Source organism: Terrapene carolina, unplaced genomic scaffold (assembly GCF_002925995.2).
Source record: "Terrapene carolina triunguis isolate 2854851 unplaced genomic scaffold, T_m_triunguis-2.0 Scaffold234, whole genome shotgun sequence".
NCBI lineage: Eukaryota > Metazoa > Chordata > Testudines > Emydidae > Terrapene > Terrapene triunguis.
Window position 1 is genome coordinate 12,103,341 of NW_020664585.1, and position 17,697 is coordinate 12,121,037.

Below are 17,697 nucleotides of genomic sequence, written 5' to 3' on the forward strand. Positions count from 1 at the left end.
TACTCTATTGCAGGCTTGGAGCCTGATCCAAGACTCATTGAAGCCAGTGAGAGTCTTTCCATTGACTTCAGTGGGCTTTGAATCAGGCTCATAATGGCTACTACCCGACCTTTCAGGGAAAGAGCAGTACGTCAATGCAGTGATGGCAGGCAAAGAGGTCTTCCACCTAGTTGAAGAGAATTAAAGGTTAGGGTTACCTTGACTTACGTTTGCTTTTGCTGGCATAAACCCGAGCGCAAGGCACCCACAGAGGCAAGGCCCGCCTGGGTGTGATTGCGGTAATGCATTATGGTGGCAATCCTTCCTACTGCCTGGAGAGAGCGAGCACTGCCTGAAAGGTGGGTAGCAGTGGCATGTTGAGGTATTTGTGTTGATGTGGGGAAGCATTTTCTCAGCGCCTCTCCTCATTAGCTTCCATTGGCAGCACTCCTATTGAAACCCCATACGAAGGCAAGTGGTGGTGGACCTCCCCGCCCCACTCCACCACCAGGACACAACAGTCCTTGCCAGTTAAAGCAAATCCAGCCCAAAATAATCTGACAGCTTCAAGCACAGGGTGAGAAAGAGGAGCATAAAATATGCATATGGTGGGAAGGAGGAGTTAAACTGGAGCCTGATAAATCTGATGCAGAAAGAAATTCCTGCTGAGGGTGAGCATATCTGTCACAAGGGGCTTCGCAGACAGCAGAAATAAAAAATAATGAGCAAGCCACGGTCCAAAGAAAGCTAAGGCACAATTGTTTTATTTTGGGTAGCTCCACTTAGCCTTATCAGCCAGCGGTGCCCTCTGTCTGGTGCCAAGGAACATGCTAGCTGTCTGGCAGTTTTTATTTTTACAATGATCCAACAAATATGCATCATGCCAGGCTATTTGTACCATCTGTCACATAAATGTCATCTTAGCAAAAGGAGGGTGGACACCTGGGGATATCAGTACTCAGACACCATTAGAAAGAGGAATTGCTGTCTTCTGCAGCAAAATAGGAGCCTTTATGGCCAGGAGGTTGGCGCAAGTGTGACATAACAGTACTCTTTGTGAGTCCTAGAGCATTCATCTGAATTTTCTCCCAAGTGGTACCTTTCCTTCCACATTCTCTCTGGCATTACTGAGAATCCAAAGGGTGTGGGAGATGAATGTGAAAACACCAGGGCTTTGTGCTGAGTAAATGCTAGTTGATGGTCGAAAGGAAATGGTGCCACATGACATGGTGACTCTAAAAAGTGAGTTGACAGAGATTCCTCCATCTGCGCAGGAGTAAAAATGACTCACTTGAAGTTCACATGTGGATTGACATTTCTATTTCATGCAGTTCCCAGCAAAGTGCACATAAAAGCCCTGGCTGCAGATGAATTGCTTTGTTCTCTTTGCCTTTTTAACATCTTCAGCTTGTCAGAACAAGAAGAAAAGGGATGTCACGTCTTTATGAAGCTGCACCTGTACTTGGCGCCATCGCCCATGGTGTTCCTCCCATATGAGGCTGCAGTCCAGTGTACCTATTGCTGGTACTGGCATGGGTGAGCCCATGCCCACCCCAAATACCCCTCTCTCAACTGAGGGGGAGGAACCACTAAGCCCAGTCAGCAAATGAATATGGGGGACAAACAATGAGAAAACAGGGACTGGAGTGAAGGTCACAGGGCCAGCATGAGGGATCCAGCAGGGAACACTGAGCAGAGAACCCTGGAGAGCACCACGGCTTCTCCAAGGGGCTGAGGAGACAATGGACACGACCCAGAGGAGCTCTGTCTGGGTGCATGAAGTGACAAGGGACCAGTAGTAGGCCCCAAGGTCATGGAGCTGTCCCCCCGTCAAGCTTCCGCCTCCTGGAATGATGAATGGCCGTCTTGGCCATCGACAGGAGGAGGTGGATGAGGAGCGCTCGCCACATTGTGGGGCCACATACAAGCAAATGCAAGGAGAGGTGGGGCGCTGTGCAGCCAGAGTCTCAACACGTGATTCTGGAGGATCTGAAAAAGCGGCTGCAGCCTGACACACCCTACACAGATGTGCACCAAAGATGCCCTCCCATGGCCCAGTGTAGTGGGCAGACCCGTCGGCTACGCTCTAACCAGTCCCACAGCCAGCCCGCAGCCTGCAGAGCCATCCGACCTAGTCTCTGCTTTCGGCCCACTCCCTGCATAGTGCAAACCCAGCATTTTGTACCATTGTAGCAGCAGAGAAGGAAACAGAGTTTATCGATATGTGATGCAAGCAGCAAGGGATTCTGTTTTCTAGTGCCCTCTACTTACATTGTGAGCTTTTTAGGGCATGGACTGTCTTCTTGTTCTGTGTTTGTACAGCACCTAGTACAGTGGTGTCCTCCTCTATGACTGAGGCCCCTAGGTGCTACCTCAACACAAATGGAATATAATAGTTAACACCACCATGGCTATGCCCACCACTTTCTGACAGTAGATTACTTCTTAGCACAGTTCATTGACTCATGTTTTAGACCCCAATCTGGCAAAGCACTTAAAGCATGTGTTTAATTTTAAGCATGTGAGCACTCCTATTGAAATCAAGTTTAAGTGAACTTAATGGGAAATTATCACCTTGATTTAGGCTCAGAATAAAGTATGGTGGATTATCAATAGCACATCATGGGATCATTGCGTGCAAATAACCACAGACCCACACGTGTACAGTATAATAGAAACTTAATTGCATTTAAACATTCTTTCATTTTTAATGATTCTTGATGATACAGATTACATCCAAATAAAAAATTAGAAATCTTCCTTGTAGAAATTCTTTGTAATACCCCTGGAGGAAGGAGTTTGCCACAGGAGTAAAATATCAAGGAAAGTTAAACAAAACAGAGCAAAATCCTTTTGTTATTCTGACATAAAGCAGGGGTAATCCAGCTCATCAACTCCACTGAAGTCAGTGGTAAACCAGGGATGAATTTAGCCTAGTCTGCTTCTATAGATCCTTTTTAGGTAACCTGTAGCTGTGAGAAATTGCTTGGTACTTAGTCAAAGTAATAATGTTAAAATCCCCAGTAGAAATAGTGTTCAGATTATTAAAGAAGCTTTTTGCGTTTCCGTAACTAACAAATGACTTTGTTTTTCAACCTGACAGTCTGCAGTGCTTGTTCCATAATTCAGAAGGGGGAATCAATCAGTATGGTTCAGACTATCTGTCAGGAACCACAAAAGCATGTATGAAGGGGAAAAAATATTAAGCTCCAGATCCTGCAGTTGGAATTATGTTGGCAGACCCTTGTGTCTATAGGAAACCTGGGGCTCTAAAGGGGCACAGAGGCCTGGCTGTAGGGATCCAATTGCAAAATCAGAGCCATAATATTCTCTTTTTGAAGGTAAGTGGATGATTTTATTATTTTACTGTTACAGGTCAATATAGGTGACACCAAAGTCATCTTTAAATAAAGTGTGTGTGTGTGTGTGTGTGTGTGTGTGTGTGTGTGTGTGTGTGTGTAAGTAAATGTATGGGTTTGGAACATTATTTCCTGAAAGCAGATACTGCAGTTGTTACTAATCAAATGCCACACTCAAAGAACCTTAACAATTACAGTCTAAAATTATAGCCTTTCTTCTCAAACTTTGTAGCAAGCTGAAATTCAGATTATGTGCTGTAATGGGACAGTAAGTAATGGGACAATAAAATGGAACTGTCATGGCTTTCTCTCTGATCCCTGGTGTGTTGCAATTAATACTTTTCAGCCAGTTTCTCATTGTTGGGGATGTGAAAATGTCCTAGGTCAGTCATTTTTCCTTTGTGTTGCATATTTGAAAATTAGGTAAGCATTGACATATTTTTGTCCCTTTTTATGACCAGTGACAGTAGCCAAACAGATCTTTTCAGACAGTTTGGATAAGCCTTACCCATCCAGTGAACAAAGACAAATCTGACACCTCCCTTGTAGTCATTCCAGGCTTCCTCTATAAACAGATCCCCCCCCCCCTTTAAATGTTATCAGTGGAGATTTGCCATTAAAATGACCCTTTTCTGAAAATGGCATTGACCCTTAGAGGTGTCTTCTGCGTTTTTTCATTTTAGCTGGGATTTCTGTGTATCATGTTCATTAGATCCCAACTTTTATCCCCCTACAAGTTGAATGTGGATTAATTATTTTTTTTTAAATCTCGGGCATAATTCCTCTACCACGCTATTGCAGTTCTGCGCCAGCGTAACTCCGTTCATTTTAATGGGGGCCTCTTGCCCATGTTTCATAAATACTTCATGATCCGTTCTCCTATATTCTCTGCTTGCAATCATGATTTCCATATAGGGACAAAACTAGACTAATGCTTTGGTGAACTAAGGTTATTTCTCCTTAGAACATATTGGTTGGTACTCAGATGACAGAGTAATTGCTATTTCACTAGGAGGGTGGTGAAGCACTGGAATGGGTTACCTAGGGAGGTGGTGGAATCTCCTTCCTTAGAGGTTTTTAAGGCTCGGCTTGACAAAGCCCTGGCTGGGCTTTAGTTGGGGTTGGTCCTGCTTTGAGCAGGGGGTTGGACTAGATGACCTCCTGAGGTCTCTTCCAACCCTAATCTTCTATGATTCTATGATTCTTGGTGAGTACTGAATTTCGAATGGCAGAGGAGAAAGCTCACTGCTTTTTGTTTTTAATTTTTGGAAGGGCAGAAAAACCTAAAAGAACTACAATGTAGTTTAAGTATCAGAGGGGTAGCCGTGTTAGTCTGGATCTGTAAAAAGCAACAAAGAGTCCTGTGGCACCTTAAAGACTAACAGATGTATTGGAGCATAAGCTTTCGTGGGTGAATACCCACTTCGTCAGACGGGCATTCACCCACGAAAGCTTATGCTCCAATACATCTGTTAGTCTTTAAGGTGCCACAGGACTCTTTGTAGTTTAAGTAAACTCTTCTGAATTATGAATACTGACTAAAAAATGCCATTTTAATCTGCATACTGAGCAAAATAACATGGGCATCCTCCACAACAAAGGTGGATGGTCCAAATCAATGCCCTGTGTCATTTGGACAATTGTTCTTTTTGCAGACTAAGTTGTCGTCTTCTGGGTCTTCTTCCCAAAAACGTTTTGTAATACAGCGCTTTGATTCTGAACCACTGTGTATTGAATCTCATCATAAGACACTCAGGGGGTGATTCTGCCCTACCTCTGGCCCTTATATGTATAATGGTGTATAGAAACAATGAATAAGCAGCAAGGGATCAGGGGAAAATTTCCTTGGTGTGGGAGCAGTATAGGGACAGCTTAAGTGACTGTGTGCTGATTTCCCCTGCTCTTGCCCATAAGCCCTGATGTATGGGGCATGCTTGGGTCAGGCCATAGTACCAAGTGCCACAGGAATTCTGGGTTGCAGTGCAACCCTGCAGCTGTGGGCAGGCTGCCATAAGTTAGAGCAGCTTTGAGGCTTCTATAAATTATGTCAGGTGACGATTTGGTCTCTGGAGCGGTTGAGAATCCAGAAGACTCAAAGATGACCTAAAGGTACCATTATCCTGACCCCCAAATCTGTGTCTTCTGTGCTGTCTCTCAGACGCCATAGGACAGAATCTGCCCTTCAAACTACAGTGCACTGCTTGGTGTAAAGGGCAGCGTGAGAGCATCCGTTATCTGTGGCTCTCTCTGTGCGGCTGGGTGTGCACTCACAGGCATAGGCACAAATTACAAAGCAGGAGCATACCACTACAGAGACACTCATGTCTGAAACGATTTGTTGCTGTCTTAGAGCAGATTCTGTGGAATTACAGTGAAGATATAAACAGTCTCTGCCACTTTGAACTAGCACAGCTGTTGGTTTAGCTCAGCTAGTGGGTCACTTGTCCTAGAAGCCCAAGGAACCAGGGTTTTGTATTTCTTCTGGCAAACTACATTATTAATTGGCACAGATGCCCGCTCCTCTAGAGATGTACCCAGCAGTGACCACATCTGCTTGTGGTATAGGAACCTGTTGCTCTAGCAGCAGAATGGAGCTTACTTCTACCCCATGACCCAAGCTGGGAAAAATAATGTTGCTACTCTCCATGTTGATAGTGCTACGTTTTTATTGCTTCCTCCTCCCACAAAAGACTTAAACAGTGAGTGTTCACAGACAAACACCACAATTCTGTCTTCTGCGGGTATTTTATAGGGCTGGCAGAGCTTGGAAAAGGCTAGAATTCTTTTTCTTTCTTTTTCTCTTTCGTGCAGGGTGGGCCACTGTCAACTCCTGATGGCCCTAAATTCTAGCGTGTATGGTTTCTAATTGGTGTTATTTATGATTTATGGATTATAAATTTGTAAAGTGTTGGTTCTTAGGAGCCTCAGTCATGGACCAGACCTTATTGTGCGAGGCTCTGTGCAAACACAAAACAAAAAGACAATCCTTGCCTCAAACATTTTACAGTCTTGATGCATGGTCTCAGCTGTCCTGGTCTCACTAATATTCAGACTTGTCTTCTATCTCCCCGCTAGGGAGGTAGTGTGCTCTTATGGTTAAATTAGGAGATTGGGAGTTAAGAGACTGGGGGCCAGATTCTGGGGGCCAGTAAGGCTGCTTTCTGTCACTCCATTGCATTACTTTTCCATTTACCCCCCGCCTCACCTCTACACTATGAAACCCACCCTCTTTTGGGGAAGAGGACATTGTGGGCTCAGAGTTCTGATGGAGCCACGCTGCCAGAGGAGGCAGGATGTAACAAGGGGTCCTGGAGCGTCGACAGCTTGGAGCAAATGCTGTCCTGGATAGGGATGGACTCCCCTGAATCAGGGCCTAGGGCTGGGATTTTTAAAGGAGCTGAAGGGAGTTAAGCATGCAGATTCCCACTGAATTTCATTGGGATCTGGGTACCTAATTCCATTATCCTCCTTTGAAAACTCAGCCTAAGAATTTTGTGAAAGACACAGCCCTTCTTTCCCCAACTGAATGGTCCCTCACTGAGTTTTCTTCCCCTTGTGGGCCTCTCCCATGGACTTCCATGATCTGGCCCTTAATTGTGAAGAAGGAGAAGATGTATCAAGTCTATTCTGCTAGAAGTAGAAAGGGAAGAAGCGATCAGATATATAGCTTCCAGGTCTGTGGACAAAAGTAGCTCCTTCACTTTAACAGAGCGTAAATGTTATGCTAGATTTACTAGTAAAACCAGACTGGCTGAGAACATTGTAAGCACTAGGCCTGAAAGAAATAAAGAGAAAAACAAAGAAAGACGCAAAATAATGTGTGCTATATAACAAGACTTACAAGGATGGACTTATAAATATCTGCCTCACTGTTCTCCAAACACTATAATAATCTGATAATAGTATTTCTTTGCAACTTGGCTCCATCCTCCCTACTGCTCTTCCTTACAGCTTCATTTAAACGAAAATCTCGCTGTGTGAAAAGTTTAATGAGCAGATTACCTACTGTTTGATGACATCTTGCCCAGAACTCTTTTAAGAGACTACAAGGTCTCTTAAAAATGCTAATTAATAACTCTGCAGAAACCTTTGGAGACTCTAAGATTCGACATGTCATAGTGAAAACTTTTTTAATAAGCAGCTGTGCAGCTGGGCTGGTGTGAAGAGAATGCTCCTTTAAAACATGACAAGTCCCCTCTGTAGCACTTTATGTTGATCACTAGGAGACAGCGAGCTAATGGAGAACATGAATTCAAAAGTAGGGCTGCCGGAAACAGCTCCTGTTGAGTGTCCTACTGCATAGTGTGACTCTCAGATGCTGTGGTTACGCCTTCACTTTACTCTTTTGGTATCTGATAAATTGTGGCTTCATTAAAAAAGAGTCTCTGTTGACTCTGTGTGGTGGACTTTTTCTTCAAGTTGAAATTGTGCCAGTGAGTTATGTGCTTACTCCTCCCAACAAATTCTCCACCCAGATTCCATTTTGTGCATGTCAAAGACATACTTATAATCTCAGCAGGTCTATTTCCAAAGTGAGCTTTATAAAGTAAGCTCAGAATTTTAATTTGAAAACTGTGGTGCAAGGTCCCTAAGCAAAGTGCCCTGGCAAGCTGAAGGAAATCAGCAATTTGTATTAGTATTGGTGGTATTTTGTTACTGTATGAATAAAGGCCCCTCTGGATTGAAATTCAATTTTAGCAACCTTTCTGGAGGCAATCTGAAACATTCGCCTCATCAGCCAGGGCCAGCATTGCAATGTCTCTGAAATACTCTTGCCACCAAAGTTAATTATTCATCGGTTTCTTAATTTGATTAAGATTGCATTTGAAAGGTGCAGCTGCAATGGGGCAGTTGGTTCCTAGTTTTTAACCCAACAGGGGGGAAAAAATGGTTTCACATTAAATTTATTTTGGTTGGCACCTATTTAGAGTTGATTTATGTCTCGGATGCAGTGGCCGGATTGTCTCTTGGTGGATCACAGTTCAGTTGTACAAATAGGGTCGCAAAATATGTAATTGTAGGTGACTTCATGATATTAATGCTTCTTTTGAGAAGGAAGGTTTTTATAAAGGCTGACGAGAGGGGGCAATGAAATATAACCTGCTACTGTGGCCGCATTCAGAGCAAGACTATAATTACCATGCCCCTCATTTCTACCAGCCAGTCAAGGAAAAAAACAGCCTCATATTTTTATGTATGTACCATATAAAAGCAAAATAAACCCAACCCCAAATCCAACACAGATCTTCCTGTTCTTAAATAATTTGGCTCACCACACAAGGAAAAACACAGGGTGTATTTCATACCAGTAAGTAACATTATAAAATGCAAACCCTAGTTTTGGGTAACATTCTCTACAGATTGCATTGTGCTCAGGGATCTTTTCTTAAGATCTTTAAAATCACTATTTTTTTTTGGCTTTTTTTTTTAAGTCAGTAACTTGTCTTTAAAAAAAAAAGACACATTGATAATTGGAAAGAAAAAGGACAAAATATTTTAACAAATCAGCAAATGCCATTGCTTTTGGTGGCTATACTTGTAAAACTGTCAGCTGTAGTCTATAGAGTCACAGATGTCCTCAGGATTAAAGCTGACAAAACATGACGCAAGTCTATAAGGTTTGGAAACTCAGCTCTCTGCCACTTTGACGGTCTCTAAAGACAAATATTTTATATTATGAGATTTAAAAAAAATTGTTTTAATTTAATGCTTGTGAAAAATTCTGGCCTGTTTGGTCCCCGGGTACAAAACCAATAAATATCTGGGGAAAAGTCCAAAGAAAACATGGGGATCACCTGATTGTTGATGAGAAAAAAGGGACAGGAGTACAGATTAAGGCCCAAAACAAGGGATCCAGAAAGGGGCATAGAACAGAGAGTCCTGAACAATGCCCAATGCCCTGAGAGAGAATCTAGAGCAGTGGGTCTCAAACTTATTTGATTGTACCCCCCCTTCTTTGTATCTGTAGTCGTTTACGCCCCTGCTCGCCACCCAAGCACATGTGCTGATTTAAAAACAAAACAAAACATGCAACTCTCACTAAATATTAAAAACAGTAAGGCATTGATTCAGACAGAGCCAATGATCCATTGTAATAAGAGCAAATCTACACTGTGACTGTGGTTGATGCTTACAAATAAATGTGCACACTGCGTCATGGCAAAAAACGACTTTGTATAATGCTAGGCAAGCTTAACAGAAATGTGTCAAAACACACAGTGCCCTTAGAGTCAAATGCACAGCGCCATCTGAGGACCTGATATGTCTGGAGGAATCAGCTTTGCTAGTTAATATATTGCTCTGGGTAAATTTGCTGTGTGCAGTAAGATTCCCCCCCCCCCCAAAGCCCCCCCCCCAAATACATTCTGCCCCCCACTCCTATTGAGAACCTCTGATCTAGGGAATCCGTGAATGCTAGTTTGACGGCCCTGGAGACTGAATCTTCTGTTTAAACACAGAATAGATACAGCATGGGTAAGCACAGTGTAATGTGCCCCAGCTCTCACCTGGAGGGGCCAGAGAGGATACTTCATAATTCCACAGTCCATTCAGTCGTTCGACAGTCTGAAGGGATCCCCAACATGATTGCCAGTTAGTACCATATATGCTGGCGATTTCTGTGATCTGGCACTTGTCTGTTGGGAACTGGATTTATATCAACAAATTAATTTTCAGCCACGGTTGAGCTTAGCTGGATTTGAACTGGTGACACAGAAGTGAAAAGTACTTTCTCTCCCATCATAGAGTTATAGAAATGTAGGGCTGGAAGGCACCTCCAGAGGTCATTTAGTCCATTCCCCTTATGCTAAGGCAGGGTTAAATATACCATCCCTGACAGATGTTTGTGTATCCTGTTCTTTAAAATCTCCAATGATAGGAATTCCACAATCTTGCTAGGTAACCAGTACCAGGTTTAACTATCCTTATAACTAGAAAGTTTTTTCCCCCAATAGCCAAACTAAATCTCCCTTGCTGCAAGCTAAGCTGAATACTGATTTTCCTACCCTCAGTGGACCTGGAGAATAATTGATCCTTCTCCTCTTTATAACAAACTTGTATATATTTTGTCCCATCCCCCTTAAGCTTCTCTTCTGTGACTAAAGATGCCAATTTTTTCAACCTTTTCCCATAGGTCATGTTTTTTAAATAAATCACTTTTAATATTAACAACAATTATAACTTGCATGGGGTAATATTTTTGATTAGTGAGTAAAATTGTATTTGTTTTTTCATTATCATCATCGTGATAAAGATAGAGAATAAATGTTGTGCCTGAGGATTTCCAGGTTAGTTTTGTCTCAGGAGTCATCTAGTCCCCTGAAACTTAGAGAGAACATTTTTACAGCCATGCACTGACTTTTCTTTCTTATGAGTAAATAACTTGGAAAAAATATCAACCGAAAATAATACAACTATGAAACTGTTGAGTGTTTTCTCTATAGAGTTATGGACATTTTCAGGGTGAAAGCTGTCAACATGGGGGAAAAGATGGAAGATCATCTGGACAGTGAGCTTTTGTTTTGGTATTTTGAGCGTCTGTAAAGACTGACATTAGGAAACATCTGTATTTTATGTATTTATGATGGCTAACACCCAAGGCTATATCAACTTGTCTCTTAGCAATTCAACTTTCTACAGAGTGTTACACAGCATGAAAATGACCAATACAGTCAGAGAAGTCACGAAGCAAAATCAGTCAAAAGCAAGGAAAAATTCTTTGGTGAAATGGAACAATCCTGAGCCTTGGTCGCATCAGAATTTTTCGCAGATTGCTCAGTGTTGCCCTTGATGCTTTTTAAACTTCTTTTCTTTAGTTAGCTTCTTTGGAATGAAAAAGAAAGCCTTATGGCACAATATCATCATTATGGAACAGATGGTCATTTTTGTCTTGGACTACAAAATTGTATCACTTGGTATCTGTCCTTTTTGGCAAGGTTACCTGCTTGAATTTCATGTTATGCAATAAGCGATATTAAAGATCTGAAAAATCCACAAAAACATGATGAGGGGACAAATTATAATGAAATCAGTGCATTAGGAATGATACGCTGTTTTCCCCTCGCCATTAGGAAACTGTTTCGTTGTAACTCATGGTGCATGGTCATTTGTGGTTCCAGGTCCCCTTTTAAAAAAAATAGGAATGTTATATTTCATAATGAGATCTATGTCTGGTTGGTACGTGTCACTGAGATAACAGCAGGTGTGTGTGAGAAGGCAGTAAAGAGCTGATGCTTGAAATATGGCCTATCCATTCTCCCGCACCATTTTCCATGGCTATTCCAGTCTTCTGGAATAAGGCCCTGAGCCCCAGAGATCATGCCATGCCTTCCTATAGCATTGCACCCCACTCCCTGGAATTCATGGGATAAAGAGCTTTTCTGTGTAATACCCATGCCCATTGATCAGTATTGTTACTAGTTGGCATGTAAACTTCTCCTTGTCTGTCTCTGAGCTGATGGTTTAGTTTGTTTGTTTGAATGATAGCAGCCCACACATTTTTTCCAGCCTATCTATGAGGCTGAAGGAGTATATTAATGGAAGCTTGAGTACCTGAGCTTTGCCACAGGCAGGTCATTAAAAAACGGAGCTGGGGATTTATTAAGGGCCTGAGATGCTGAGTACTTTCAAATCTCCATGGCTTCGGTGAGTTGAGGGTACTTGCCACCTCACAGAACTTGGCCCTAAATGAACCATTTTAGGTTTTAATGTATTCCTCACATCAGCCGTTGTTGTGGACAGTAGTTTTCTTTTCATTCCTTGTTCTGAAGAATATAGGTTCAAGCCTGGAAATCCTAGATGCATGGAGCTCTCCTTGCCTTTAATAGGAGTGAGAGGTGTTTGGTGATTTGGAGTGTATATGTCATCTTAATTCATTACTGTGGATAATTTCTGAGACTCATAAATTAGAGATGGAAAAGGCCTGTTAGGTACTTCTTGTTTATCTTTATCTTTACAAGAGTGAAGAAACAGAAGGCTTTGCCTTTATAAAAAAATAAAATCAAATCTATGTTTACTTACTTCCACTAGGTGGATCCTCTGTCTCTCATATATTCTCTCCCCAGACATGATGATAAAAGGTTACCTTTCAGTTACAGCCCTTATCTGCATTCCTGAATGCAAATGGTATCCCATGGTAGTGTAAATTTCAATCATTGATGAGCAACTGTGACCTCCGGGTTGGGCATTTTCTGGCAGTTGATGTCTGGCTGGAGGTATGGAGAGCCCAAGGCAGAGCTCTTAACCACTAGGAAATGCTGAGCCCAGCGGTCCTGTTTATCCAGTTGAAACTTACACTGTAAAATCCTGGCTCCCCCAAAGCCTATGAACCTGCAGGTCACCCATAACAAGAGACGTGAATGTCCTAGCAATCAGGTGATATGGTCTGTGTGTTTTGTGCATGCACATCCCTGATCCAGAAACATCTCCTAAACTTTGCCAACCTCCCACACAAACTATTTGTATTGCAGGAGTAATCTGAGGGGGGCAGCACACAGGGGGGCACAGTTGGGATGTTTTTGTAGGGTTAATGTGCACCCCTCTCTGTGGTCCAACATTTTGGCTCCATATTTGGTGCTAACCAAGTCAGTGGCAAGAAATGTGTCTTGTCTCTGGCTGAAAGAGAAAATACGAAAAGGCCATATCACATTTCCTAGGGACTGTCGTATCATAGCAACAGTTGTCTGTCTCACTGCTGTGCCGCTGCATCATTTAATGTTCCACAGCTTTTTCTCAAGGGTGGAATCCATGCCACTGTAAAAATTACTGCACATGAATTGGTAGCGTTGTTGGATAATTGCAGTACAAAAATGTATATCTACAAAATACATCATCATTATTGACTCTATTTAGAATGAACTGTTGCTTCTGCATAAGAATACGGGATTTTATTCCCCCCTTTCAAGGGACTTTTAATGGAAAGCTGATTAAAGCTGGTGAGAATTTTTTTTGTCAAAATGCTTTTTGTTGGAAAATGCTAATTTGTTGAAACTGAAACCCTTCATGGTGAAAGATCGGTTTCAACAAGTTTCCCACGTTGAAAAAATTATGCCAAAAAAGTTTCAAGATTATTAAAACATCCTATTTCATTAAAACATCCCTATTTTTATATTTTTCAGGTGACACATTCCATTTTTTGGTTTGAAACCAGTTTTTGTTTAGAAATATAAATTAGTTTATGTGTTAGTTTTAAAAAAAGTGAAAAGGCCATAATTGAAATGAAATGTTTTGAATTATCTAAACAAAACATTTTGTTTGACCTGATCTAGATTTATTATTATTATTATTATTTATTATTTATTTGGCTTTTTGATTTGTGAAAATTTTTTGAGTTAATGACTTTTTAACTGATTTAGGATGGGAATTTTTTTTTTTTTTTTTTAATTCTTGCAGGATGGGAAAACTGTCCCATGCCCAACTATCCTTTACTATGTGTTAATACTGCCTGGCTCCCTTAACTAGATGTGGCTTTTCTTGTCACTTTCCCCCCAAACTGAGGACTTTACATGGAAAATGAAAACAGTGTTCCTGAATAATTTATGATCAACAGCAGAAACAGAGACTTTGTTCTACACTAGCACTTTTGTTGGCAAAACTTTTGTTGGTCAGTAGGTGTGAAAAAACACCCCTGACCTACATAAATGTCACCGACTAAAGCACTGGTGTGGACAGCGCTATGTCAGCGGGAGATTCTCTTCCACCAATATAGCTACTGCCGCTCGTTGGGGGTGGTTTAATTATCCCGGTGGGAGATCTCTCTCCTGCCGGCATAGAACGGCTACATAGGAGAATGTACAGACCTGTTCCACTGTAAGGTCTGTAGTGTAGACATAGCCAGACTCCCTGCCGTGAGGAACTAGAAAATATCCATGTCAAAGAATGCATCACCTTACTGATCACCCTGGTTAACACGGAGAGGCCAAGGATTCAGTGCTTATGGAAACTGAATTCCTTCTTTGCCCCTACAGAAGGTCCCTCCAGGTCAGAGTTGAGGGTAATGTGAGAGGTTCACATTTCTGCTGCCCATGCTTTTGTTTGTTCTGTGATTCTATGGAGAACTTCATATCACTAGTGTCAATCTGGCTTCTTTATCGGGCACTAAAAATACCATACATAAAAAAGATTGCAGTATTGTTTGGAAACCACCCATAAGCAACCATGATTTACCTACTACCTTGGTTTGTCAGGTCTCACTATTGTGGAGCATTGACAGCATTTACACAATGATGTAAGTTACTGCAGTGTGAGAGCATTTGCCAAAGTGTCATAAAAGCTTTAAAAAAGCTAAACAACCCTTGCCTTTGTTTGTGCAGCCTGGATAAACTGCTTTCTGTTGTGCTAGCTAATCTCAGTGTTGACACTATCACAGCAATGTAGATTGAACCTAACCTCTTTTGAGGAAATACAGTCTTATGAAATACAAAAGAGGAACCAAAATGACACAGAAATCTGAGAGCCCTTGGTGTTTGACTTTAGGTTCAGATAGTTCAATACATTTCTCTTGCTAGAAATTGCTGATATAGGGATGTGTGGATTGGGGTGGAGCTGCAGTCTAAGGAAGAACAAAGCCACATTACCTGAATTACCACATAGAGTGGGCAGACCTTCACCAGGATATATGGTTCTCTAGCATATTAAATCAATTAATAGATTACATTTTTGTTTTCCCTTTTTGCACAGCTGACGACTCAACACCAGATGGTGCTGTCATCCATCACTTACATCGGCTGCTCCATGTCCATCTTCTGTTTGACTATCACTCTGGTCACGTTTGCTATACTGTCGTGAGTAATTTTAACTGTATACCTGCTGAGCAAATATCACCTTGAAAGTTTGGCAGTTTAATGCAAACATTTTCATTTCAGACCACCGAGCTGGATATTTTCAGGTGTTCAAAGGTTATTAATTCCCTAAGCCCCTTTAATTAGATTCTGCACATATATTTGTAACAGTTGGTTGGTTGTTCCTCAATTTAATTTCCCAGAATGGGAAGGTCTTTAAATAGCAAGTTACATCCTTGTAATATATATCCTTGTTTTGCTCTGGTTTTAGAATTTGAAAAGAGGGTTTGAGACTGGTATCAGGGCTGATCCTGAGGTCGATGGGAGTTTAGCCTGAGCAAGGACTGCAGGATTGGGACTTCACGTTTGCCTTTATGTTCATCTGAAGCAAGGCTGTATAAAGAGGCATGACAGGATACAGGGGCAATTCTTCCTTCTTGTCTCCTGTCCTCTTGTGCTGCAGGCATTTGGGAAGGGGTTATTAGAACGGCCACCGAAAGCGCAGAGAGAAGAGAATGCTGTGGTAAAGCCTCCACACCAGCACCACTTGAACTCTCAAGGTGAAACACTGCACCTTTTGAGGTCAATTTGAGTTTTGCAGTTGCCTTCAATGGCGGACGCCCCCTAAAAGTGAGGGGGGGGCACCAGCACATGAACCATGGCCCTACCCCTCATGCGCCCCTTCTCCCTGAGCCCCCACCCTTGCGCTGCCCCTTCCCCTGAGGCCCCATTTGTGCGCCACCTCTTTCCCCCAAGACTCTCTGTCCCCTCCCCTCCGGTCGCTCACCCCTACAGCTGGTAAAAAGTGGGAGGGCTTAGCCCTCCCGCTTTTAAAAGTGATGGGGCCATGGACCCGCCTCTTCCGGCACCCCGGCCAGAATTTCACCCTCAGGGTTTAAATGGGATTGAAGGGATGCATAGGACTTGTGCTGGCCCCTCTGCTTTGGGATGAATTTCACACCAGGCTGGGTAGAGTTTTTAATATTTTGGTTACCATGTTTTTTGCTTTTAATCTGCTGAGAATACATCGCTGCTTGCTGCTGTCTTATTTCTGTGAAGACACTTCCCCAATCTTACTAAAGGCAACTTTATGGGGGTAACAATGTAATTGCTAATCAGCTTCTCTCTAGGGAGCTAATACAGCAAACCAGTGACCTATTTGGGGACTGATGCAGGGCAATAGTCTTGCATGGTCCTTTGCACAGGGGTGAATTCCACCCACTATTTTTTGAGGGAGCTGTGTCAACTAGAGGTAGGAAAATGCTTAGTCATTCTTCTTCTAGCTGGATTTCCCTGCACACTATTTTTCTTTCATATTTTAAGTGGCTGCCACTAAGTTGTACCTAAAATTAAGGTTGAGTAAATCTAATACTGAGCCTGAAAAATTATACAAGAGGCTTCTCAAAGCAAATTCTGAGTTGTCACTTGATCCTTGACTTAGACAGTGAACAAAATACATTGGGCAGCACACTGCAGTATAGAGGCCAAAAACCAAGGTCATGCAAATGAGAATAGGATGCACTCAGAAAGGACCCATGTAATGCCAGCCAATTTGTTTACCACAGTGAGAATTCAGATAGAGAGTGAAACTCCCAGGGATGGATTCATAATATAATTTGGGGAGGTAGCAATTACTGCTGCATTTCCATATTCATAGACAAGTCGTTCACCTGGAGATACTAGCACAATGCAGCATTATAAAAATATGGAAATGATGGGCTTGATTCTCCACTCACTCACTTTGGTGTAACTCCTTTGACTTCAATGGAGTTACTCCTGGTTTACATCTGAGTAAGTGAGGTGAAAATCAAGCCCAGTGTAGTTAATTGTGAAGAGCTGTAAGATGATTTGGCTATGAAAGATACCAGGTACAACCACATTAACGCAGAAACTAATTGTTAAAAATGAAAATGGGTTAAAATGTCATTTACATAATTAAAGAAAACCCCAACATCTCCAAATTGCCTGTTACTCTTCTGAAGAATCTATAGCCTAGACCCTGATCTCAAGTTTTATTGCCTAAAAGATGGTCTAGATAATACTTAGCCCTGCCATGAGTGCAGGGGCCTGGACTAGATGACCTCTCGAGGTCCCTTCCAGTTCTGTGATTCTATGTAGAACTTTAGAATTGATGCCAGGGCCGCCCAGAGGATTTAGGGGGCCGGGGGCAAAGCAATTTCAGGGGCCCCTTCCATAAAAAAAAGTTGCAATACTATAGAATGCTATATTCTCATGGGGGCCCCTGTGGGGCCCGGGGCAAATCCCACCCCCCATGGGCAGCCCTGATTGACGCTGAAATATAAAATACTCAATAGACTATAATCCTACATTGCAGATAGGAATGGGCAAGATGATGGAATAAATCTTTCCTGTCTCTAATTTATATGAATTTGGCATATATTTTTCATACAGAACTGAAACAATTATATCACATCATCCTACCTTTGTTTTTAAGCAGTTACTCTACCTCTGCTGGCCTCGTTTTCCAATGGTCCCTTAGTAGGACAAACAAATCCAACAAACCAAGTGAAATTCACTCCAGTGCTTGTGTTAAAGCCCTCTGCACAACTTCAGCCTCCTGT

General features: G+C 42.1%; 1 protein-coding gene across 1 annotated transcript in view; it reads left to right on the top strand.

Moving 5' to 3' along the window:
• The window catches only part of ADGRD1 (adhesion G protein-coupled receptor D1), a 251,344-nt gene that overhangs the window by 148,422 nt on the left and 85,225 nt on the right, over nucleotides 1–17,697 (top strand). The window contains exon 16 of the mRNA XM_024205752.2: nucleotides 15,015–15,118. Within this exon, the coding sequence (XP_024061520.2) occupies nucleotides 15,015–15,118 (104 nt within the window). The remainder of the gene's footprint in view (nucleotides 1–15,014; nucleotides 15,119–17,697) is intronic.